Genomic DNA, 24,164 nt, shown 5'->3' with positions numbered 1-24,164 from the left:
ATGGGAACAGCAATGACGAGTTGAAGTCCCCAGAAAAGTAAGAATTCCACTCCCCTGCTCTTGGCATCAGCTCCCTTCTCTCCATTCTCAGCAGAGCATCTCCTCCCCTGGCCTCCCCTTCCATTTTTCCCCTCCATTGCCACCATCCACACTGTCCTCTGCTGCACCAGGAGCCAGGGAGGCTAGAGAGTTGCTCCTGCCTGGCTCCAGCCAGGTACAGTAGCAATAGCAGTGGCAGCAGGAAGGTTCCTCCTTCCTGCCTGTTCCCGCCCAAGCGGTGGTTTGGGAGGCATGTGGAAGAAGGGCTCCAGAGATGCTTCAGCCAGGCTCAGCAGCGGACAGCAGCAGTGGTGGCAGCAGGTTCCCTGGCCCCCTGTGCTTGCTCCCAGGCTCACTGAGAACACCTGGGAAGATGGTAAGAGAGGAGGAACCTACCTCTGCTGATGATGATTCCAGGTGGAGTAGGCAGGTGCAACTCTGGAGCCTCCCCTGTTGCCTACCCCACTCCTGGATCAGCCAGGACAATGGGGACCATGGCTAATGAGAGAAGGAGGGAATAGGAGGGAGGGGATAGTGCTGCTGAGGAAAAGGGGAAGGGGTAGGGAGATGGAGGATATGGGATTCTTATCTTTCTGTGGACTTAAAAAAAAAAAATCTCCAGCTGCTGTTCCTAGAGCCACGTCCAAAAAAGGGGTGCATCTGCACCATTGTACCCCTTCTGGGTCTGCCCCTGGTTGTGTCACTCTTGTTTTGATCTGGGTCAAAACTTGGGACCATCAGGATCACCTCAAATGGGGAGTCTGTTTACAACCTCCATGGGCAGTCACAGGCCATGCCTCCACTAGCTGCATTGCAAGCTCACAAGGAGTTTCAGTTCTCTCATCTCCCCTTGATGCTCCTCTGTCACCTTCTCTTCTTCTTGGTTTTTTTCACCTAAATTTCTTCCCCTTGTACTGAGTCTTTACCCCTCCAATTTCAAATCCAGTCAGGCAACAGGAAACATTCCACGTTGCCTCTTAGAGATAACCAGTAACTGACAGTGGGCAATCTTGCTTATGATCCATTCAGAGGATTCACCAAACAGGTTCAAATAATAAGTTCAAGGTGCTTATAAGGTATCTGGGGGGATCATTCATAAGTAAAATAAAAGGTAGACTTATTTCAAATAAACCATTTGTTCATCTGCTTCTGAGGCTACAAACAGATGTTATATTTGGTCCAGGACAAATTGCTATCATTCAGGCATCCAATTCTGTTGTTCTGCGATAGACCCCAAAAAGGTTAGCAGGATAAGATCTGCTAACAGTTTGTTATAGGACTTCACAAAGCATGCGTGAATGGATGTACTGTCAGTGGATCAATGGCAGAAAAGCAGCAGTGAATTTAGTGGCTCACTAAAGCCAGATTGGAAGGGCAAGATGTGCCCACACCAGTTCCATGACTTTTGTGTTCATGGGCAAATGCAGGCACAACTGGTCTCAGGATAAATGTGACATCTGTTCATACCCTAAGAATGCTAATAACTTTCTTGCCCTAGCATCAGCAATTGCTCTGAGAGAGTAAAACACTGTGTGAGCAGTAGGTGAAGGGTGATAAACAGCTTCCTCTGTGAGACAGCATGAGGAAATGAAGTGAGAGACACTTTGAGAGCTCAGCAACCACAACAGAGAAGAAAAAAGGGTCAGGAAGAAAGTTACTTACCACTTTGCACCTGTAAGGCCTTAATCAAGGGCAGCTCAGCAGGAATATTCATTAGATTTGGAAAGGAAAGTCTCCTCCTCAGCATGACTTCAGCTGAACCATGTGGAACCATGTTTCATTATTCCCCAACAGTTGTGATAGGAAATCTGTCAGGCCAGGGCAAGGAAGGGATAAAGGGCTGGAGCCATGAGAGAGTGCCTTAGCTTATGAACTGTGACTGCACAGCCCATGCTTTGCACAGGTCAGACCAAGGGGCACATTCTTGTTTCAACAGATACGTTTGGGGCAGATGCAGCTGGAGGGGTTTACAGTGGTCTAAATTAATGTCAGCTTCATTGCTAAATAATAGTCGTCAAATACTCCATATTCAGTAGTTGGTAAAAATCCTGAAAAATATTCAAAGCAGAGTCTGAATTCCAGGAGTTCTTTGGAAAGGTTTGCTTCTTAATAGCTGTCTTTCTTAGGTACTGCTATATTTGAAAAGAGGAATATCTTGGCTCAAGAGGGTTTAAATCAGTGATTCTCAACCAGGGTTCTATGGCACCCCGTGTGCTATGAGATCCTTTCAAGGGTGCTGAGGGGGATAAGGAAATAAGCACAGACTTGCTCCTGCCCAGCTGCTCCTCCTCTCTCCCTAGGGGTACCATATTTCCAGGTCCAAAAAAGAGGACACCTGCTGGGGTTTAGGGGGCAGGGGGAATATGGTGGGGTGGGGGCAGTGACATGTCGGTGCCCTGCCCATTCTGTTGCCCCTCACTGACAAGCCACACCCCCCAGCCCTGCTGCTGCCCCTCACTCTGGACCAACTGACCCCAGCCCTGCCAGTGCCCCTTACTCCCAAACAACAGTACCTTGCCCCCCACCTCTTGCTGGTGCTCCTCACTCCCAACCTGAAGCCCCGACACTACCAGTGCCCTGCACACCGAACCCACAGTCACCCATCCTGTCCCCCATGCCTCTCATTCATGATCCTCAGCCTCCTGCCCTCTTCTCAGCCTTGTCAGTGCCCCTCTCTCCCAACCTGCAGCCCCCTGCCCTGCTCCCAAGCCCTGCTGGTGCCCCCATTCTTGATCCACATACATCTGCCCTCACCAGCCCTGCTGCCCAAGCAGGTCCCACACTGCGCACCCGTATGCCCACACACACACACACAAGCTCTTGTTCTCTCTGTCTCTACCTGGCTTGCTGGACTGCAACAGCTGCAAGCAGCTGGTCCAGGAGAACAGAAAACCCGGACATTTGATTTTCTTTTGTAACCCGAGCAGTACTCCAAGAGGTACCCGCTCTCCAATTGAAGGGATCAAAGCAGGTGCACAAGCACTGTGGGAGGTGTAGGGACTCTCCTCCCCCTATATGGCAGAAGCAGACCACCAAAGGGGACTTAACCTTACACCCTTTAATGAGAGAACAGTACTGGGAACATAACAGGCATAAGGTGGTATAGGGAACACTACATAACAGGGGGTATAGGGAACACTACAACGCCCCAAGGGGGCAGGATTCAACAAAGGTTAGACACATACAATCACAGACATATTCATCCAGTTGACAAAAGACAGGTTTAACAAAATATAAAACACAAACAGCACAGCAGACAATACTGGTTGGTGAAATATAAAAGGCACAAAATACAAAATGTCAAATAACAAGGAATATAGGACCTAGGTACCTGGAGGGGGAGAAAGGGGGAAAACACAGTGACCCCTTTCCACTGCAAGAAAGATTTTGCCCTGTTACTTCACTCACCCCAGCTGGGACTTAAATTTGAATATCCTACATAGTAAGCAGAAACTCTACAACACAGCCACCAGTGCTGGTACTGTGCCAGCCTGCTTAGGGGTCTTGACTTTCCTGGAGCCCTGGCCTCGCATCAAGCCACCTGGCCTCTTGGAGGAGCTGGAAGTGGAGCTGGGAACCTCTCAGGTTGCTGCTCAGCTCCTTGCTGGAGCAGGGGAGCCTCTCCTGCTGGCCACAGCCTCTCATAGGGGATCCTGGAGCCCAGCGGGGAGCCTCTCCTGCAGGCCGCATGCCACACTGTTGAGGGTCCCACCGCTGCCTGCAGGTCCCACTCCTTCAGGCTCTTTTGGGGCAACTGCTCCCACCCTGCTGGCCCAGCTCTTGCCAGCTCTTTGAATCTCCTTCCTTGTGGTCCCTCACTGGTCTTCCCAGAGTCAGCTGTGCTTCCCCTTTTATCCCCCTCCAGGTGACCCAAGGGGTCAATCAGGGGACACGGAGGGTGAGTCTCTGGGGCCTGATTGGTGAGCAAAGGGAATCCCAGATCCTCCAATCATCTTTTGCCCTTTCAAAACCCCTGGGCTAAGTCACTGCCAGCTAGCCCATCACCCTTTTAAAAACATGCCCGGATGCAGCACAGGGGGCCAAAAAGAACATGTCCAGGAAAACCCAGATGTATGGTAACCCTATGTCTGCCTCCTCACCACTGTCCAGCCCTGGTGGGAGTAGCCCCTCCCCACTGGCTGAACCCTCTGCAAGGATGTAAGCACACACTTGTACCTGCCAGTTCACTCCTCCTTTCCCACCTCTGCCCTCTCCCCCCCACCTCAATCCCTGTAGAAGGATTCCAGCACTGTAATAAATAAAATAGTTTTTGAAATGAGGTGCCACTTAATTCACAAACATTACAGATCAGTGCTTGGGGCCTAAAATTGAGAACCACTGGTTTTGATGTTAAAGAAACCCTGCTCACTCTCATAATATTGGAAGTTAAGTACAGTCTGGAGTTTCTCATTAAATTCTCCCTGGCTTACTCAAGTAAGGCAGTATTCAATATCCCTGTTCCTTTCCCTTTCTCACTGTAGGGATTCCTTTTGCATGAAGTACCTATTTTAAATGCTTTAAAATGGTATTATAGCTAGCATTGACTTTCCTTTTTTGGAAAAAAATGAAAATGAAATATCTTGATCTGGACATGTTACTGGAGGCCAGTTCTATTTTCTTTAAGATCAAAAAACACATGGGTATGCATGTATATGCATGTGCCCGTATGCGTGCACGCACACGCGCACACACACACACACACACACACACGAAAAGCAAAGGTAGAACATGCCATTTTTGTTGTTTGTGCTCCCTTACTTGCAGTCTCATTTCTAGAAAGAGATGGGTGGACTGAGCAGAGTCTTATTAGCTGTTCTGGGTCCTTGCATACCTGAATCATCACCAGCTGTTTAAAGCATTGTTTAGCTGCCTTTCTGGTTAGAAGCCCAAGGCAGTAGGCAGAAGATTGTAATCCTAAACCTAAATGAGGGATAGACTGGACCATGAGGGTCACAGTGTTATTTTAGTTAATTGTCAGATAGAAAGGAAAGGAAAGGTAAATGACACGTGAAGGAAGGCTTGGCAGCATTCCAGGTTGGGGTCAGGATTTCAGGAAGTCATTGGCCTGGTTATGTCAGAGTGACTTTCCAGTTTAGGACAGTGAAAGCCCAGGAATTTTGTTGTGGAACCGAGGGTCCTGGGAGATGAAAGTGGCAGCCTTGATGGTAGAACTGGCTCTGGCCAAGTTTATATACACCCAGTGCATGAGTGCAGCCACTGCACTTTGTGTCCTCCATGTCACAGTGTCCAACAGGGGTTGGCACCTGTATCCTATCACCGTGAGTTAGAGTACATTTTCATAACTAAAGCTGTAAATGTTGGCTTCCATTTCTTGATTTCTTCAACTCATTCTTATGCTGACCCACTCATGACTTTACCAGGGGTCTTGAGGACCCTTTATTCAAGCTTTACTTAAACAATCCAGTCTGTTTGCCTACAACATTTTGCTGATTTTTATGAACGGCCGCATGTCTTGGTCTGAGTTGGACTTTTGCCCTTGGACCCTCTATATGTCAATCTGTGCATCATTTTAAAGGTTGGGGAAAATGTTTAAAACCCAGACTTAAGCTCCTCCTTTAAGTAAATCTAGTTACATCACTGGAGTCACCAAAAGAATAGCTTATGTCCAGTCCAAATATAACACCTATCATCTCAGATCAGACCATTGGGCTGTTGAATCCATCATCCTACCTCTTGGAGCAACTGCTGCGTATACTGGCATACTAGCCAGGAAATCTCACTCTATTCAATGCACCTTAGGCTTTATCCAGAACCCATGAAACATTCAATGTGTGGAAGTTCTCACATGCTTAAAGGAAATCACAAGTGCAGTAAAGTTGTATAAACTGACATGAGCCAACAGCAAAAACTCTCTTACTAAGGTGAAGTTTCTTCCTTGCTATTTTAGTGTTGAGGCAAGAGTGCACAATTGATGATAGAACAACACAGAATTATGTCTAGCCTCTTGCACAGTGGGATTCTACCATCTGACTGCAACTGCTGGATGGTTATAATGCAGACTGACATTCCCCCATAAAGCATTGCCATTTTAAGATGCATACGAATTTTAGCTAATGCAGTGGTGGTTTGAAACAACTGAAAGCTATACAGATTCAGCAATAGAAGGTATAGACGGCTGGGGATGAGTAGCTAAAGAGATTAGCGTCAACTCTGTTGATATATTTGAATAGTATATAGGGCTCTTCCTTTTAGTTCAGTGACATCTAAGAGCTAAATTTGGTTTGACGTAACTTAATCATTATTTGTGCGAGGGGGCCTGTCATGGCAGAATAGAGTTGTTAATATAGGCAGTTTTACTCTACTAAAAATACCAGGGATTACAGGTACTAATATAATAATCTAAAACAATGACATACCACACTGTTTTAATTTATTTTCCAGTTTTCAGCTTTAGTTTCTTGAAATTTAAAGCTGGAAGTATTTCAAGTCTTGTGTCAAAACCTGTGTTCTGAGCTGTCTGAACTTCAACAGCTGGCCGAACAGCTTTCAGTGAGTAGTCGATGAAGACTCTTGCTCAATGCCTAGTGAAGATAATGGGAGCTTTTCCTCTTGCTTTCCTTGGTTTTCATTCAATCTAAAGTAGGGTGACTACATGGGACAATGTGAAATCTAGGATCTTGCCTGCCTTCCCCTGCCCCTGCCCTTCCCCCCACAGGTGCTGCAGGGAGTCAGTGGCCTATTAATGACCTAGTGTTCTTTACTTCACCTGTGTTAATCATCAGTGAAGTAGCAGTCAGTGTTAATAGGGCTTCTTACTTCACAGCTCCTGCCACTCTGCCCCCACTCTGCCCCTGGGCCCAGGAGGCTCATTTTAGGTTTCACTGGCAGGTGGTGACCAACCTCTAACACAGGGGTGGACAATTATATCGGGCGGAGGGCCACTTACTGAGTTTTGGCAAGCCATCAAGGGCCGCATGACAGGCAGCCAGGGGCAGATATATATTAATTTTATACATTTTTTAGGGGTCCCACTGGCTGGATAGAATGGCCCGGCGGGCCACTTCCGGCCCACGGACTGCATTTTGCCCACCCCTGCTCCACCATCTGGGACTGTCCTGACCAACCTGGGACATATGGTCACCCTAGTCTAAAGCAGTGTATTTGCCCAGTGCACAACGCTCTATTCCAGCATATTTCATAGTGAGTTTATTGATGACATTGAGCCAAATCTTAGTTCTGTAAAAAACCCAAACTTGCGTTAAATCCCACCGAAACAAGGTTTTCCTTATAACAAGTTGGTAGAGGATCTAAAATGATAGATGTGAGCAGCTATGTGACTGTTCTTTCTCTAGTTTCAGGATTTACCATGAGGTCAGGGTTTGTTCTCTTTTTGGCTCGGTTCGTGATCTGGCATCCAGGATCTTAAAGAACATGAGGAAACTTTTGAATGCTAAAAAGCCATGATGCATTTTAAAAATGCATCATGATTCCTGTGTGAAATCTTGTGAAATATGAACTTTCATTTCTACCCAGGAGAACTTTTACAATCTTTTCTCCAATGCCTGGTGATGGGTGTTTGTGCCTGAAAGCTTGCAATTAAAGAATTTTTTTTGCAAAAATCTTGTTTTCTAATAAAAGATATAATTTCTAATACAAGTCCTGATTGCCTTTTCCTCTAGACCAATACAGCTACAACCTGGATACATGATGCATTTTCTTATTTCTCTGTTTATTCAAAAGTTCAGTTTCTTAACTTCCTCTACCTGTTTTTCTCCATATAGAATACTGTTTTTGGTTCTTCCTTTCCACTTCATCACACACTGGGGGCCTGGCCAGTGAGGAGTGGAGACTTTTTAACAAAAAAAACCCAACAACTTGTGTCGCATTGTAAACCTCAAAGCAGTTTACAAACCTAAAGAATGGCACTTAATCTCTATTTTAAATATTAGGAAAAATTAAGCCTAAGGGGATTTAACTGAAAAGGGTCCCAAAGTAAAATCTGAGTTGAGAACAGAATTAATGGGTGTACCTACTTTGAGCTGTTTCCCAGCTTACTTGTGCCTGAGGACAGTACGTGCACTTATTGTCTAGGTGTGTGTGGGGAGCGTCTTCAGCCGTGGTGTGTTTTTTCTCCAAGCTTGTTTTACCTAATGAACCTATGTAGTTTTCAAGCTGAGTCCAGCATAGATTAAATGGAAACATCTTACTAAATATGTAAGCAGGATGGTTGGAATTACAGTTTTTCTTTCATACTAAACTTTAACCCCACGAAAAAGCTCTGCAGGTGAGTAACAATGGGGTCTTTGTGCTCTGTGAAGGGAAGGTGATATTCCATAGGTAGTGGAAATGCCTGAAAACCAATGTGGTATGCAGGATGCCTGCAGTTTGGACACACTTCTGATATGTGGCTATTCTTCTGCTTCTTGGGCCATTCTTTCCCATGTTTGGATGTTATCAGGAAACCCACATGCAATTTGGATCCTTTTACTATGCTGCTGCATTTCATGCTGAAAGTATCTTTTGAGTTTGTTCAAGATGCCATTTGCTATCTCAACCTATTTGATTACAACTGGATAATACATAAGAGCAAAGGCTTCAGGGTCATGCTCTGGGCTTAGAAAGCTGAGTTCATAGAAGGAAATGAAGAGCTTTTTGAAGCTTTAAACAGTGTCTTGTTGAAGGAGCTGCCAATGTCAGGTGTTGGTTGTAGCTTCCCCACTGGGAACTCCTGCTCCCTAATGCTTTTCCTTCCATTTAACCAGGGACCATTTTTATTCTGCATAGTCTCTTACAAATGTAACTCTCTGAGACTTAAACTCTCTCTTCTCCACTTAGGCTCTGATTCAAAGCCTGTGTAAAGACTTCTATTTGACTATGGTGGGCTTTGGACCCAGCTGCTTGGCTGGTCAGAGAGGATCACTAAGGGAGAAACTCACTGGGGAGCTTTTGGGGAGCAATGAGAGAGTCCATGTACCATGCTCTAGGTACTCATTCTGACCCATTTAAAGATGGCAGAAACTGTTTTTGGTGGAAGCCTCCCCAGTCCTGCACCAGAGGGAAGGTTTTTTTGCAGTATGAGGTTCCTAAGAATGAAGAAGAGGGTTATAAAGCTGAAGATCCCTGCTCTGTCCTCTGAGAGAGGCTTGGAGGAACACTTCCCCCTGCCAAAAAGAAATAAGCAGTTGACAATTTAGAATATTATTAAACCTGTTTCTAAGGGATGAGTAGAAATTGCTTGCCTAGGAGTGAAAAGTCGTTAACTAAAGGCAAGAGAAGATGGTACTGAGAAATGCACTGAGATTCTGCTAACCTGATTGAGAGACAGACCTGTCAGGTGAGATCCTCAGTGCAGGTTTTGCTGTACCCACAGCTTTTTCTCCTCTTGCAGAGTCAACATGGTATATTTCCCAACTTTTTCTGTTATTGCTTTTTCCCCAGAAATTCAGATGCACATATGCAACAGAGAGCACTACGGTTTTCTCCCTGTGCCCCTGAGGTCACACCAGACGCTGCAAGAGGACATTGAAAACTTTATTCATGTGACAATTGAGGCAATGAGTGAGTCAGAGCACGCCATGCCCTGATGCTGGGTTCTTGGGGATGGTGTTTACAAAACTTTTCTTGAACTTTCTTTTAAAAAAAAGAAAAAAAATCTTCATCAGATCTAATTATTGTAGTATTTTTGTTAAATTAGGTCTAATGTTTTCCACCCCTTCCCATGATTGTTCATCACAGCAACAGGAAAGCACCACTACCAAAATCCTACCCTTTCTAAAATGCATGTTCCTATTCTGTCTTGGCACAAAATAAGTGCTCCAACATTATGCTTGGATGTTTTCTGTCACTTGGCTTTTTTGGCTCTGTCCCTCTCTTAGCACAGGTTAAATGCATAACAGTAACTGTGCTCCCACTCTGCCCTTCATGCCACAGTTCTTCATTGCACTAGGGGAGGTATTAAAAAGTGGTGAAATAAACTGACCAGGCAGACTGACTGTGCTGCTGTAGTTTAGGCATATTAATAAAATATGCTGTGGACATTTCTTTCTTTTTTTCTGTTTTTAGTTGATCGTCCTCCAATTGAGCCCTCACAATACATCTCTGCTCCTCCAAAACACCCAGACAAGATGGGATTTGATGAGGTAGGAGTGCCAGTATGTACGTGCATTATCATCAAGCAGGGCATCTGGTAGAGCCCACTTCAGTTAAGCTGCAAATCTGCTTCTATTCACAGCGCTCATTTTCTTGTGCTTATAACTTTCTAAAACATTCACATTTTGGGCTGAAATTTCCCACGGGACTAATCCTGACGTCTTTACTCAGCTAAAAGTTCCACTGAGTGGAATGGCTGTTGGGCACGCTCAGGACTTCTTCAGAACTTATGTAGGTGCCCACATAAGGTGCCTGATTTTTAAGTATGAAGCAACTGCAGTGGAAGTTTGCGGGAGCAGTGGGTGCTTATTATCTTTGCACTGCAGGTCTTTGCGCGTCTACATTAAAAAACCCAATTTAGAAAATGTTAACTTGCATAAGTTAGGACCTGACCAAAAGCCCAGGGAAATGAGTGGAAATCTCTCCTTGCATTTCAGCAATCCCTGAAACTGGGCAGTAATCTGACAGTGACAGAACTAACATTGGAATCCAGCTTTTTGACCTGCCAGTTCTTGCTGTACCTACTACATTTTGCTCTTTGGTAGTTTAAAATGAGCGCTTTTTTTGTCTGAAACTTTCTCCTGCCTTACCAGTAACAAACAAGGGAGCTATTTGCCTCCAGAAAGCAAAGCTTTAGAATGGGACAGTCAGCTCGGTTTATGGAAGGGATGTGTATCCTGACTGAATACGGTACCGTGCTGTTCCTGATTGCCTTTTCCTGTCTGGGAGCCACGTTTCTGCTGAGGCTTTCTTGTTTTGATTTTGGCCAGGACAGTTGGGGACATTTTTGCAACAGAGATCGGGAAGTTTGCATAAATTTCTCCAGCAGCTCCTGTCTCTGTCAGGAGTATAGCAGGTCAGCCAGAATTGGAGACAAAGCATCAACAGAAGGTGACTGTGAGCAAATCAGAGAGAGACATTGTGCCTTGCATGGATAATATTTATTCTTTGCATAGAGCATTTACAGGTCCACACAGTGCCTGTTTGCTTAGCTGTAAGTGAGACTATAATATAATGACTGAGAGAGTCACTAAAACCAGGGGAACCTTGTTTTTTTGCCCTTTTTTGGCTTGGGTTTGTCTATCTATTTATATAGTATCATGAAGTCCAGACTGCTTGGCTGTGCATGCTTGATCATTTGTAGTATGGCATGTGTCTTTTTCTGGGCTGTCTTTTGTGGCTACATTTGCTTGCCCAGTTTGTTTTTATTATTATTGCTGCATTTGGATGTGGCTCAGTCTGTTTTTTGCTTGGCTGAGGTTTAGACTGCACTTGTCTTTACTTGTGTGAGGCTAGAAATGTTTGCACTTTACCCACTAAGGTATGTGCCTGGCCTGCCATCCATCATGGGCCAGGGAACATGTGTTTGCATAGTTTGGACTTGGTGCTACATAGAAATCTCATTCTTTTAGCCAGTCTTTGTGTCTGTGTTACAACTGTAGTTCTGACAAGACAGCATATTTCCAATATCTGTAGTGATTAAGGCGGGGCAGGCAAAATACAGCCTGCAGGCCAGATCAAGCACTTTCAGCTGACCCGCAGGGCCCACCAACAAATTGTGCCCTGCCCAGCTCTTGCATCCACACGGCTGAGAGCAAGGTGTCCACATGTACATGCAGCCCCAATAATGTACCCTATTGCCTGGCTCCCACCCTCATGGGTGGAAGGGTCCAGCCCAGCCGGCATGCAGCTTCCATGCGGGGATGCTGCTGCAGCCCTTGGGGACCTGCTCTGCTTCCCCGGTCTCCTGCTTGCTCCAGGCAGCAGGTAGGGAAGCAGTGGGGGCAGGGCTGCAGCTGGGCACAAACATGGGGCTGGGGCTGGCAGCAGTGCAGAGACTGTGCGGAGAGGGACTGGGTGGGCGTAGAGCTGGGGTGGGCAGCATGTGGGGACCCCCCCCCACACTCCCTCCATGGGGTGCAGCCCCGGCAGGCAGTGGCAGCAGCAGCAAGTGGGGTGTTCAAGGTGCAGGTACCTCGTGGGGCGCAGTTCTGGCCAGCACTGCACATCGCAGCAAGGGGTGCAGCCTCTGCTGGGCTGCCTGTATCGCCGGCACTCCCTGCCACTCACATGCAGCCCCTGCACTCACACAGCAGGGAGGGAAGCCCCACGTGCTGGAGCCAGCTGCCTCTTCCGGGGTTGCACAGCACCAGAGAGAAGCCCCACGTGCTGGAGCTGGCTGCCTTCCCTGCACGGACTGTGCAGCAAGGGAGGGAAGCCCCAGGTGCCTTCCCCTGGGGCGTGGAAGGCAGCTGGCTCCAGTGCGCAGGGCTTCTCTCAAGTGCTGTGCAGCCCCAGTGGGGAAAGCAGCTGGCGGCTCCAGCTTGTGGGGCTTCTCTCCCTGCTGTGTGAGTGCAGGCACTGAGCATGAGTGCCAGGGAGTGCCCACAATACAGGCAGCCTGGTGGAAGCTGTGCCCCTTGCTGCGATGTGCAGTGCTGGCCGGAGCCGTGCCCAGTGGGGCACCTGTGCCCTGAGCTCCCCACTGCAGCTGCTGTGCCATGGGGGGGGACTGTGGGGGGTCCCCACTCCCCCAACCTCTCTCACACCCACACCCTGCCCCCATGACCCCCAGCCTACCCTATGCCTCCCATGCACTCACACCCTCACAAACCTCCCCACAATCTACCACACAACCATACGCCACCATGCACACACACCATACACCCACACCCACCATACACACACACACTCCCCCATAATATACAAAACTAAGAATTTATTTCTGAGTTATTATGCAACCACCTCTATATACAGTATGCAAACATAAATCATGACAAAATATTTTTTGTAATAAAATTAAAAATTGTTACAGTAGGTGTTTGACTTCTAGTTCATGATTTGTTTTTTGGGGGTTCTAAAATGGCAACCCCCTCCCCCCCCCAGAGTATTTCCAGGGGACAAGGGGAAGGACTTCCAGTGGCAAAGGTCAAGGGTTAAGTGGTGGGACTTCTGGTCCTAAGATGGTGACAAGGGGGTCAGGCAACTGTCAAGGGGTGGGGCTACCCTTGCAGCCCTCGACAGCTCACCAAAACTCATTAAACAAGACCTCCATCCAAAACAATCACCTGCCCCTGGATTAAAGAGAACCTGCTTCCACCTGTCCCCAGGTACTAGAGTGATAAGGACATCAGTAATCCTGAACAGAGACAGATGCAACGCTGTAGAAAGGTCTCTGTCCTGACTACCTGCTGACCCCCGACCCCCTTTTCATCTGTGATGAACATGAAGGCTCACATTTCACTGGGCAAGGAAGGGCTGAAAACAAGCCTGTATCTGGCAGTTCAGATCCAGAAGTGAATGGCACAATTGAAATCAGCACTTGCTTGAACTCCACAGGGGTTTTTTGGGATGGTGACAAAGTGAAGCAGGTAAAAGTCAGGAAATGGCAAATTTAAGGTTGCCTGCCAAATCTTAACTGCTTCCTGGTGTACATATATTACCATGCCAGTTTTAATGACACGATCACATACAGTTCAGGGCCTCTTCTTTTAGTGCATACAGCACTTGGGGAATATGGCAGCTGTTCAGTATCATTTTTTTATTTCATTTTCACTATTCAGTATATAGAGTCCTGCTTTATTCACTGCCTATAAAGGTCCATCAGCCACTTGGAATCCTCCTCTGTACGATTAGAGCCACTTTATAGTACCTTTACTTTCCCAAAATCAACCCGAGTCCAGATCAGTATCTGATCTGGCAGGTCTCTTGTCCTAGACACACTGTTGCAAATCATATTTATGTGCAGCATCATGCTAAAAGCGATTCAGCTCATCTTTCTAAACACGTATGTGTGTGGAATCAACAGGATGTCAAGTACGCATGCAGATTTTGGTCCAAAACCCACTAAAGTCAAAGGGAGCCCTTCCTTTGACTTTAGTGGGCTTTGACCTGAACCCATGCTGAATGGGAGCTCTGTGCACATGCATTTGTAATGACAGTGGAATATGGGCTACATCAAGAAAATTACATTGTATTACAAAGCCCAGTGCCCACATATAGTATATGATAAATTAAAAAAATTAGAACTCACTCAAATGGAAATGAATATTTTGTGACCGTGGACAGACATAGTAACATGGAAGAGAAAGTGACAAATTCTTTTCTCTCTCAGGATCATAGGAACCCAAGTCCTGAAGACTGTTGGTGAGGTTTAGGAACTCAAGTATGAAAGGGCCAAATTTAAAAAATATATATTTTGGCCTCCAAAGATGCAGATAGGCAGGCAGTGGGATTCCAGGTGTCTATCTGAATCTTTAGGGGCTGAAGTCACTTTTGGAAGTGCAGTGTGCTTTTGGAAAAGCACTTAGGCAGTTTCAAATTTAACTCCATGCTCTACGCACATTTCACCTTTGTGTCCCAGATAGGTAAGGTGCTAAAACTGATCAAAGAAAGTCAGAAGTCAGAGAATTTTTCTTTACTAGACTTTACTGGACTTTCTTTACTAGTTCTTCTTCCTACATCCTTTTTATTCTTGAAAATCTACGTTTCCCTCTGACTCTTCATGAAAACAAGCTGCATCTAAGAACACATATTCAAAATTTCAGCTCCAGAGGTACAAGTTTGATAAAATTTATAAACAATTTGAAAATAACTCCATTTACTGGAAATGTTCCTGGCACTTGAACGAGGTCTAAAATCTATTAAGCTTTGGGAGTAGTTTTGATATGTGCTTCACATGGAGCCAGAGTTCTGATTTCTTTCTCTTCCCACCCAGATTTTCATGATCAACCTGAAGCGTCGAACAGACAGGCGGGATAGAATGCTGAGGACCCTCTATGAGCAGGAGATTGCAGTCAAAATCATGGAAGCTGTGGATGGAAAGTGAGTTCTGTCTGGTGTTGCATGTGCTACAAAAGGTCTGATTCTGTGTAGCAGGCCTTTTATATTTGATGCTCTGACTTTGTTAAAGAAGGTGGGGCTTCATGTATTGTGATGTCATTTTGCAACAGTAGAAGTGTATTGTGATGCTGCTGTGCTACAGCTGCCTCTTGTTTTAATCAGCATCCATTAGAGAATCTGTGAGGTAGTTCAAGCTGAGGAGTAATAGTCAGTTTAAGGCAAAGATCTGTGAATCAAATTTTGTTTTATGACACTCAAGAAAGGAACCTCCTTTGGAGCATTTGGAGGCATTTAAATATTCCCTTACAATATTCCAACCCCAAATTCTGCAGTATTGTGTTATGGTACCACTGTTCCAGTATGTATAGCTGCACTTCTAAAAATAATATATAAAGCTCCTATTTTATAGATAAGAAACCACAGCATTGTGGTTAAAGCTGGGATTTTCAATTGAGTTTAAGAGAGTTGAGTCTTGAAATCCCATCCAAAAGTCCTTGGGACTTCATTGCCTGACTAGACTCTTCTGAAAATCCCAAGCCAAGTGACTGACTACCCCAAGGCAAGAAATCACTGGCAGAATTAGCTGCAACTTTTGGGTCTCTCAGGTTCTCTCTTTGCTTGCCTAGTGCTAGGGTAGTAGAACTATAAAGTGAAGCTTCCCATAAAAAACAATAAATCTGACTGTTCCAATCCCATGGTCCAACCTAAGAGAAATGCAAAAAGTAAGAAAAATCCATGATTGTGTAAAGTGAATGAGATATCTTATAGCTGTATCATTTGGATCCTCGGAAATGTTACCAAAATTGGCAAGGACATATTCTGGATAAACCACTGTTAAGACTGTACAATTTCTTGAATCTATGAGTTTAGGAGGCTATAGTAGCCTTACCTAAGTTTAGCTTGAGTTAGAAATTAAATCAAGATATTAAACTGTATGCAACCATGTGTGCACAGGGCTCCTAAGGTCTGGAACACTTTGGTTTTTCACTGCCAAACCATTTTGCTGACTCTGGGCCTGAGTAAAAAAACAATAGGACTCACAAATTTTTCCTAATACTTAAAGAAGCTCTCTCTTTCTCAGGGCATTGAATACGAGTCAGCTAAAAGCTCTGAATATTGACATGCTACCTGGTTACCGGGACCCTTACTCTTCCAGGCCATTAACCAGGGGTGAAATTGGCTGCTTTCTTAGTCATTACTATATCTGGAAGGAGGTAAACAATCTCTGTTCTCTCTGGGTGTTATAGGGTGCTGAGGGAGGGTAATAGTGCATGTTTTTCAGTACTCTCTTTTATTTTGCTATAAATAAACCACAATATTGAGTGGACTAAGATTTTTAAATATTAGCATTAATGGGACTCCTAAACTTATTGAGGCGCATTCAGCACTTAGTAAAAACGAGCTGAGTACCCCTCAGTACCACTCAGTGCTTTTGATATTCAAGCAGCTCCCAATCTGCGTGACTTTATCCAAACATTTTTTAAGGGCCGTTCTTACTAACTCTTAAGCAGGTCAGGTTGGGGCAATTTTGATCAGGGCAAGGGGGGATTCAGAGGATTTTTTCCGTTCTTTTTTTATTTCATCACAAAATTCCCCTGAGGAGATTGTGCAGAACAACAATCAAGTATGGACATTTTTTATATGAAGAGATTGATACTGGTGTTGATCAGATTTTTAGATCTTGTGTTCTGTAGACATCAAGAGATTACCTATGGTAGTGTGGCTGTAGCCATGATTTTATCATGATTTTTTTCCATTATGAAGTAGTCTGTTTTGAATAAAAACTTGGGAAACTGACTAGTGTGGTCTCAATATTGGGCCATTTTCGTGTAATCAAAATGAAAAGCAGAAACTTCAAAAAATTTTCCATTCCTACTGAATGTTTCCCCCAGTTGTGCAGTGCCACACCCCTGCACGGTTGCCGAAGACCTAAAACACTGAACGTTCTACCCCAGATCATAAAGCACCAGCCTCTTTAGCCTGACTTAGGACACTCAGGTTGAATAGTCATAGGCTGCAGCATGTTCAGCAACTTCTGTTATGTGCCTCAGTCACCACTAAAGGGGAACAGAGCATTCTGTGGAGTGGCTAAGTTACATGCTTCCTGTGGTCAGGGGAGTTTGAGTGCTATGTGTATAGTAATGAGCAGAGATCCTGGCTTTCCTTGTTAAAAATTGCAAATTCTCTGATAAAAACCCTAAATCCATGATTAAAATGAAAAGCCACTATAGATGTATTTTGTTCAACTGATATCTGTCTATCTGTGTGCCAAGTCGCACCCACTGGGCCGCAGAGGCCAGGGGGAGGGCAGCAAGGCAGGGAGCCCAAGCCCACAGTGAGCATCTGCACCTGCCCCTGTCCTATGCACAGATTTGGGAGGCACAGGTCCCCCTTCGCCCCCTGGGGAGTGCACGCAGCTGCAGGAAGATGGCCTCATCCCCTGCTCAAGCCGCCTACATCCCCATCCTGCTTCCCGATGTACCCTGTGGCTGTGCATACTGGCCCCGGGCCCCAAGCCCCATGTGCCACCCGGCTGGGCAGCAGCCCCAGTCCTGCCTAACTCCCTCCCTCCCTATGAGAGCTCTTTGCAAAACTGCAAAATCCACAGGTTTCTCCATCAAAATGAGAAAGTTGCATTTTTGTCAGGTAAAAGGGGGGAATCCGCGTTTTTCTCTGTTTTCCCGTGGGGAACAGAAAACCCAGAACCCTGGAAACAAGGGGACTGGGCTATATCAGGGTAATATGGAACATAATCAGAATATTCAAATCTTCCTGGACAATCCATGCTGTGTGAAATGAACAAGCTGTGTTGGAAGTAGGAGGTGGAGATGACTGGAGAAAGACAAATGTGATGGTATGTTTTTGTTTCAGAACTAGGTCTGGAAACCCAAGTGAGGTTAAGGGCCTTCTTGTACCAGGTGCTGTACAAGTATAAAATAACCAAAGTCCAAAGTGTGTGGCTGTAGTCAGCAGCATAACTAAGGCTAGGTAACTGTGGCACCAGCCTGGGTACCCCAGTAGAGTAGGACACAAGATGGACAGACATTGCTGCTGTCACTGGCCTGACTGCTACCACTCAGAGCACCAAATCTGGTTGTTATGCCTCTGTCTGTAGTGTGAACAGGGTGCAGTACATTTTTGTGCCAGACAGTAAAATGCAAAGTTTTAAACCAAACAGCCCAGAACCAGTGTAAGTGACTTGAAAAACGAGAAGTTGGGCTCAACTTTCTGCAAGATCTGTTTTAAATGCATTAGTGTTCAGCTAGCATCACTGGCTGTTTTTGTTCAATCTTGTTGTACCAAACAACTTACTAATAGTACTAGTGAGTAGGTCTGTGCAAAGCAGCTGGTATTTGCTTCAGATTCGGCTGATTTGGGGGACAGTGATTTGATTCGGTCATTCGAATCACTGTCCTGAATTGATTCGGCCGAATCTAATTTGGAGATCCAGATACTGATGAATCTCTGAAGCAGCCAGGCCCATCCCTGCCCGCTCTCCAAGCCCAGCAATGGCTGCCCTGCCCACCCCAGCTCCTGGCACTTGGGAAAAAAAAAACACTGCCTCACTGGGTGCTGTCAGGCGGGGGGGGCAATCCCCACTGCCCTCCTCTGCCCCATATGGCATGGGGTCTCTGCACAACCCCCCTTAGCCCCAAGGCCACTGCGGGAGCAGTGAGTCCTGGGGTTTTTCTCATTTTTTGTTTTTTTCTTGAAGGGCTGGAGCTGGGGCAGGTGGGACAGCCATGGGGCAGCAGGAGGGAGAGTGGCAGAGCCCCCCATGCAACATGGAGTAGTGGGGGGCAGCAGGGATCTCTCCCTGCCTGGCAGCACCTGGTGAGTTGAGGCTTTTTTTTAAAGTACCTGGAGCTGGGGCAGGCAGGGCAGCCATGGGGGCACTGGGGGAGCAGGCAGGGGATGGGGACTGGGGTCCCCCCATAGCCCCCTCCCCCAGTCCCATCTACCCTGTCCCCTCCTTACTGGCTCCAAGTCCAGCTGCAGCTCCCTGGTGCAGCCACCGGGGACTGTCCAAATCATCAAAGCTCTGCAAATCTTTTCCAAAGATTTGAAGAGCTTCAAATCAATTAGGACCTTTTAATTGGTCCCCTGATTCAATTCGGATTCAGAGATTCGACCACCAAATCAGGCTGAATCTCCTCCAAATCGAATCACCACCCGAAGCTTCGCACAGCCCTACTAATGAGTAAATAGTGATATCCCCACATTAAAAAATAATGCGTCAGACGAGACCTGACTTCTGACATGCTTGACTGTTTTTGTCCTTTATTGGACCTTACTGTTGTTAGCTATGCATACTTTAACCTAGTACCAACAGTAGGCAGGAGTATTTTCTTGCTCCATCTTCCCCTCCTTAACTTCCTCCTCAAAAAAGTCTAAAATATTTAGATTCTTCACTGTTGTTTGTTGATGGTGATGTAAATATGAAAGGAAGTGAAGAGCTTAAAAGTCAAATGCATAACTAATCTTGTAAGTGCAAACCTTTTATTTTTTATTTGTTTTATTTACAAGGATGTGGAACTAACAGCCAGCATCTTAAGTGAATTTTACTTTTCCTGCTGTAGCTGGGTTGGAGTTTTGTTGCTTTTCTCACTTGAATGAGAGATCAATATCCTCTGCAAGTTACCAGCCTCTGCAAATCAGCTTCCAAGAGAAATTAAACCAAACCCCACTAAGCAAGATTGAGCTATTGTAGGTCCAGTAAAAAGATATCACCCAGAACAATCCTGGCCACTCACATATTTCCTGAACTACCTCTCCAACACTACTAAAATATGTTTTCAGAAGCTTAAGTTTAGAAAAACCATGTTCTCTGCTTGTGACAGATGCCAGCAAGTTTATTAGAACCCAGAGTGCAATGGATATGTTTGGTAAAAAGGACAAAAGCTTATTTTTGCACAGAAACTCCAGTGTGGCTGTTGGGCATGTTCCAGGGTTCAGCCTGCCCGGAACTTGAAGCTTATTGCAAAGATCCAGGGCATTTAAGTCTTCATCATGCTGTCCATTTCTTAAGACAGTGCATTATTTGTGTAATTCTTTGTGGGGCATTTTTAACTTTTCAGACAACTCCTGTAGAAAAATGGACAACTACGGTGCTCTGTAAATCATAACAATCTTTCTTTGTCTGGCTATGGCAGTATTAAAAATAACAGAAAAAATGACTTTATCATTCTTTTTAGGTTTAGTTAATTCTCTGGCCTTTTAAGCAAACCTTATCTTTTTATTTCAGACTCTTAAGTTGAGTTTTCCTGTGGAAAGGTAGCTTTAATTTTCCAGCTCATCAATTCCACTTTCCAGTCTCACTTCACTTAAGGATTTTGGAACAGGTTATCATATGCTGGTGCATTACATCCGAACACTGCAGTGAGATTACAGAAAATATAAACATTCAAACACCAGTGAAAAATACTTCACTTTCAATACAGCAACTTCCAGCATCATTGAATAGGAGACTCAAAGAATATGATTTACATGGGGCAGAAGTGCTCTTTTGTTCAGATCTTGAATGCTCTTCTGAACAATTCTTGTTTGCTTTTCCTATTTGCCATGTTGTCTAGCTTTGATCTTTCAGATCATAGAGTGAGATTTGTACTTCTGTTTGCTCTTCAAGGAGAACTTCTGGCATTCCAGTGCCTATAGTATGTTGTGTTCAAAGATCCAACAAAACGTTCTTTGATTATAACACAGCTTTCTCTTGTCCTAGTTCCTGCTTCTGCAGAAACAAAATTAGCAGTCATTGTTGTCTGCTCTTGTTGCAGCTGAGGATGATAAAATAATTCTTGGCAACTAACAAAGCCAGAGTTATTTCCACAAAATTTGAATAATTTCTTTTACATTTTTTTTGCCCAGGTAATGATTACTAGTTTCCTTCAAGGTGGAATTCATTGGAGATGCACTTTCATCATCAGAGAATGCTTTCTGAAACTTAACATGTTTCACAGCTTTCCCAGAGCAGGAGGAATAAAACTTATCTTATCCTCCCAGGAGAACATTTTCTAGTCCTTGTAGCCTGATCAAATAAAAAAACATTTCTAAACAGCTTGCCAGCATTCCAGAAGAGAATTAATTTGATGTTTGTATGATTTGTCCCCCCCCCCCCCCCACACACACAAAATCTTGCTTAAATCTCTCCACATTCAATAAATGATCACATGATCTCCTGAGTTCTTATGTTTTGTTAGGATATTCAGTAATTTTTTTTCAGTTTCAAACTCTATTCTAAGATAAAGGAAAATCTCTGGAACTAAACTACTTGCTGAAGAAACAGAAACAGCTGAATCATTGGCCCAAGAGCTTTTTCTTGACTATAGTGCTGTCTAAGTAAGGCTTGGCACTGATGTCCTTGGAGACCCCAAATGCTTTCCATGACCATTTTATACGATGAATGTCTCCCTGTCAGTCAGGCGGGTGACAGCCAGTCAGCAGCCAGGACTCTGGTCACTCATGGCCACTTTTTTCCTGGTAGAAAGCATTCTTTTCCCTTTGGAAAACTTTTGTAAACAGGTAAGAATCCCTCCCACAGTCAGCACCTCCTTCCTTCCCCTTTCATGCTCAGCAATACCTCCCAACCCACTGCTTCCCACTTCCCACTGCCACTGTCTTGAGCTGACCCAGGGGCAGGGAAAGCTCCAGAGCCACTCCTGTTCTGCTCCACCCAGGCTATGGAGGGATCTGAGCTCAGCAGGGCACAAAGGTCATGGCAGGAGGGTTCCTCTTCCCAGCCCGTTTACCACAGGTGTTCCTCACCAGCCTGGGAACAGGTACAGGGAAAGGGGAACTTCCCTGCTGCTGCCACTGTCCCCAGACAAGGCTGGCTCTCTATGCAGCCCCCTTGCAACCCAGCTGGAGTGGGGTAGTGGCCAAGACAGCAACAGTGGTGAGGGGTTCTCCCCTTTTTGCACAGAGGCATAAGTAAAAAGAATTATGGGGGTGCGGGGCGAGGGAAGAGGGAAAGTGCTGCTGAGTTTGGAGAGGAAGAGAGGGGATGCCAAGTGTGGGGTGAATAATTCTTACCTGTTTCAGGGGCTTAAAAGAAGTCCCTGGCTGTTGTTCCCACAGTGTGGTTTGCCCACCTACCTGAAGCAGAGAAACTGGGAGTGGAGGGTGCAGCCACCCCTGCTGTGCTGGTCACTGCTCCTGCACCTCTGTTTTTAAAATCCTGGATCCACCTTTGGAACTGAATGTGTTGTCACCTTTGTGACTTTCCATTATTTAAGCCTGTCCAACAGAGGTAGCTCAGGCTTGCTTATATCCTGCCAGTGTGCCTCGAACCTGACCTGAAACCAATACTGGGGGATGAGGGAAGAGGGAAATCTCTGAACCTATTCATCCCAGGGGCTCCTGACTCAGATAGTGAAGCAGTCATGTAGTGCCAGTAGGGATAGTAGTTTGCTTCCCAGGATGAATTATTCCTGCCCAACCCCCACCGGTGAATGATGAAGGTCAGGTGACAACTGTTGGATTGTTTCATCCCTTTGTAAATGGTCTTTGAGCTCTCCAACACAGCATCAGGGCTTGGTCCTGCTCCCAGAAGAGTCCATAGCAACACTTCGGTAGGTGCAGGAATGGACTCAGTAGCACATGAGCCACGGCAGTCCCTTTTTGAAAATGTTTATTCCAGGTGGTGAAGAGAGAGCTGGAGAAGACGCTCGTTATTGAAGATGATGTGCGCTTTGAGCACCAGTTTAAGAGGAAGCTCATGAAACTGATGGATGATATTGAACGAGCGCAGCTAGACTGGGAGCTTATGTAAGTGACGCTTGTTCTGAGAGCTTTCACTGCTGTCGACCAAATGGGAATTCTCCCTGTGCATCCCCTTTCCATTCCTGCACATATTGAGTATTTTAATAATGCAAATGTAGCAGACCTCAGATCATAATTATAATTAGAAAAGGCTGCCTGTAGCTTACTGGAAAAGCACACTGGAGGCATAAGTTTTCAGTGAGCAAATGGTTCATCTTCAAAGGCGCTTGTGTGGATAAAGCTTTGATAAAACAAAGCACATCGCAGGTACTGCCCTCTTTAATGAAGAGCTGCATCCAGTGATATAGGAAGGAGTTCAGGAAGGAGTTGAGCTCCCATTGAAGCATTCCCCCTTTGGCCTAAGCTAATGCCGATTTATTACAGGAATACCATGTGCTCACTATAAGGCTGGGAGAAGAACAGAGGGTTTGAACCCTTTTGTTTAGTCATATAAGAAAAAGCTGATTCCAAAAGAGCATCAAAGGGAATCCTGCAAGCTCGCCAGGAAATGTACTTTGCCAGAGACCTGTTCCAGCCTGAGTTCATTGCCAGTGATGTTCAGCACTAGTGTGCAATCTCCAAGAGGCTCTGCATTAGGTCATTTAAAGAAGCAGCTGAAGACCTTGCAGAATTGTTCCTCTCTCAGGCCTTTTTTTTATCAAAGTCACTGAATTCAGTATTCTCCGTCACCCTAGACACACATCCATACCTGAGTCTAGAACTTCTTGCATACCAAAGACAAGAGATTTGTTTTCAGATAAGTCATCTCTGTACTGTGCCCCAACCTTTTGACAGTTGACTGATGGAACTATAGCCAGAAGCTCCTGGGAGTCTCCAAACAGTCCTCCAGTATTTCACTGGGGGTACTTTCAGTTGCGGGTGGGTTGTATTCTCTGTGTTCCTCTGGATTAATACGAGGCCAGTCACATGGTGGGAAATTCCATGAGCTGCATTTGGATTGTGAGATGCATTTAAGTGAAATGACTGGTTTAGAGCAGGAAGGCCTAAGGTCCTAGGCATTGTACACTTGCACTGTGAAGCCAACCCTGGAAATGGGCCTTTTATTCATTGCCCCGGATTTCTGCCTTTCAGCTACATTGGGCGGAAAAGGATGCAGGTGGAACGGCCTGAAAAGGCAGTTCCAAATGTAATGAACCTTGTGGAAGCAGATTATTCTTATTGGACGCTGGGATATGTAATCTCCTTGCAAGGGGCTCAGAAGTTGATTGGAGCTGAACCTTTCAGCAAGATGCTACCTGTAGATGAATTCCTGCCAGTCATGTACAACAAGCACCCTGTGTAAGTAAATCATGCTTTTAGCTTGTGAAGCCTAACTGCTTTGTGTGCACTGTCTGACTGTAGGATCTTGAATTGGATGCCATATTGCCATTTCTACAGTGTATCTCCATATTGAC

The 24,164-nt window shown here is 45.4% G+C and overlaps 1 protein-coding gene across 4 annotated transcripts in view; it reads left to right on the top strand.

Moving 5' to 3' along the window:
• COLGALT2 (collagen beta(1-O)galactosyltransferase 2) overlaps window positions 1-24,164 on the top strand; it is a 174,299-nt gene that overhangs the window by 142,375 nt on the left and 7,760 nt on the right. For all 4 annotated transcript variants that reach the window (XM_090048244.1, XM_090048245.1, XM_090048243.1 and 1 more), the window contains 6 exons: window positions 9,439-9,558; window positions 10,063-10,139; window positions 14,867-14,973; window positions 16,073-16,205; window positions 22,628-22,755; window positions 23,842-24,048. In XM_090048244.1, the coding sequence (XP_089904370.1) occupies window positions 9,439-9,558; window positions 10,063-10,139; window positions 14,867-14,973; window positions 16,073-16,205; window positions 22,628-22,755; window positions 23,842-24,048 (772 nt within the window). The remainder of the gene's footprint in view (window positions 1-9,438; window positions 9,559-10,062; window positions 10,140-14,866; window positions 14,974-16,072; window positions 16,206-22,627; window positions 22,756-23,841; window positions 24,049-24,164) is intronic.

Source organism: Crocodylus siamensis, chromosome 5, assembly GCF_052110815.1.
Source record: "Crocodylus siamensis isolate JL-2025a chromosome 5, ASM5211081v1, whole genome shotgun sequence".
Taxonomy (NCBI): Eukaryota; Metazoa; Chordata; order Crocodylia; family Crocodylidae; genus Crocodylus; species Crocodylus siamensis.
This window is presented reverse-complemented; position numbering and strand designations above follow the sequence as displayed.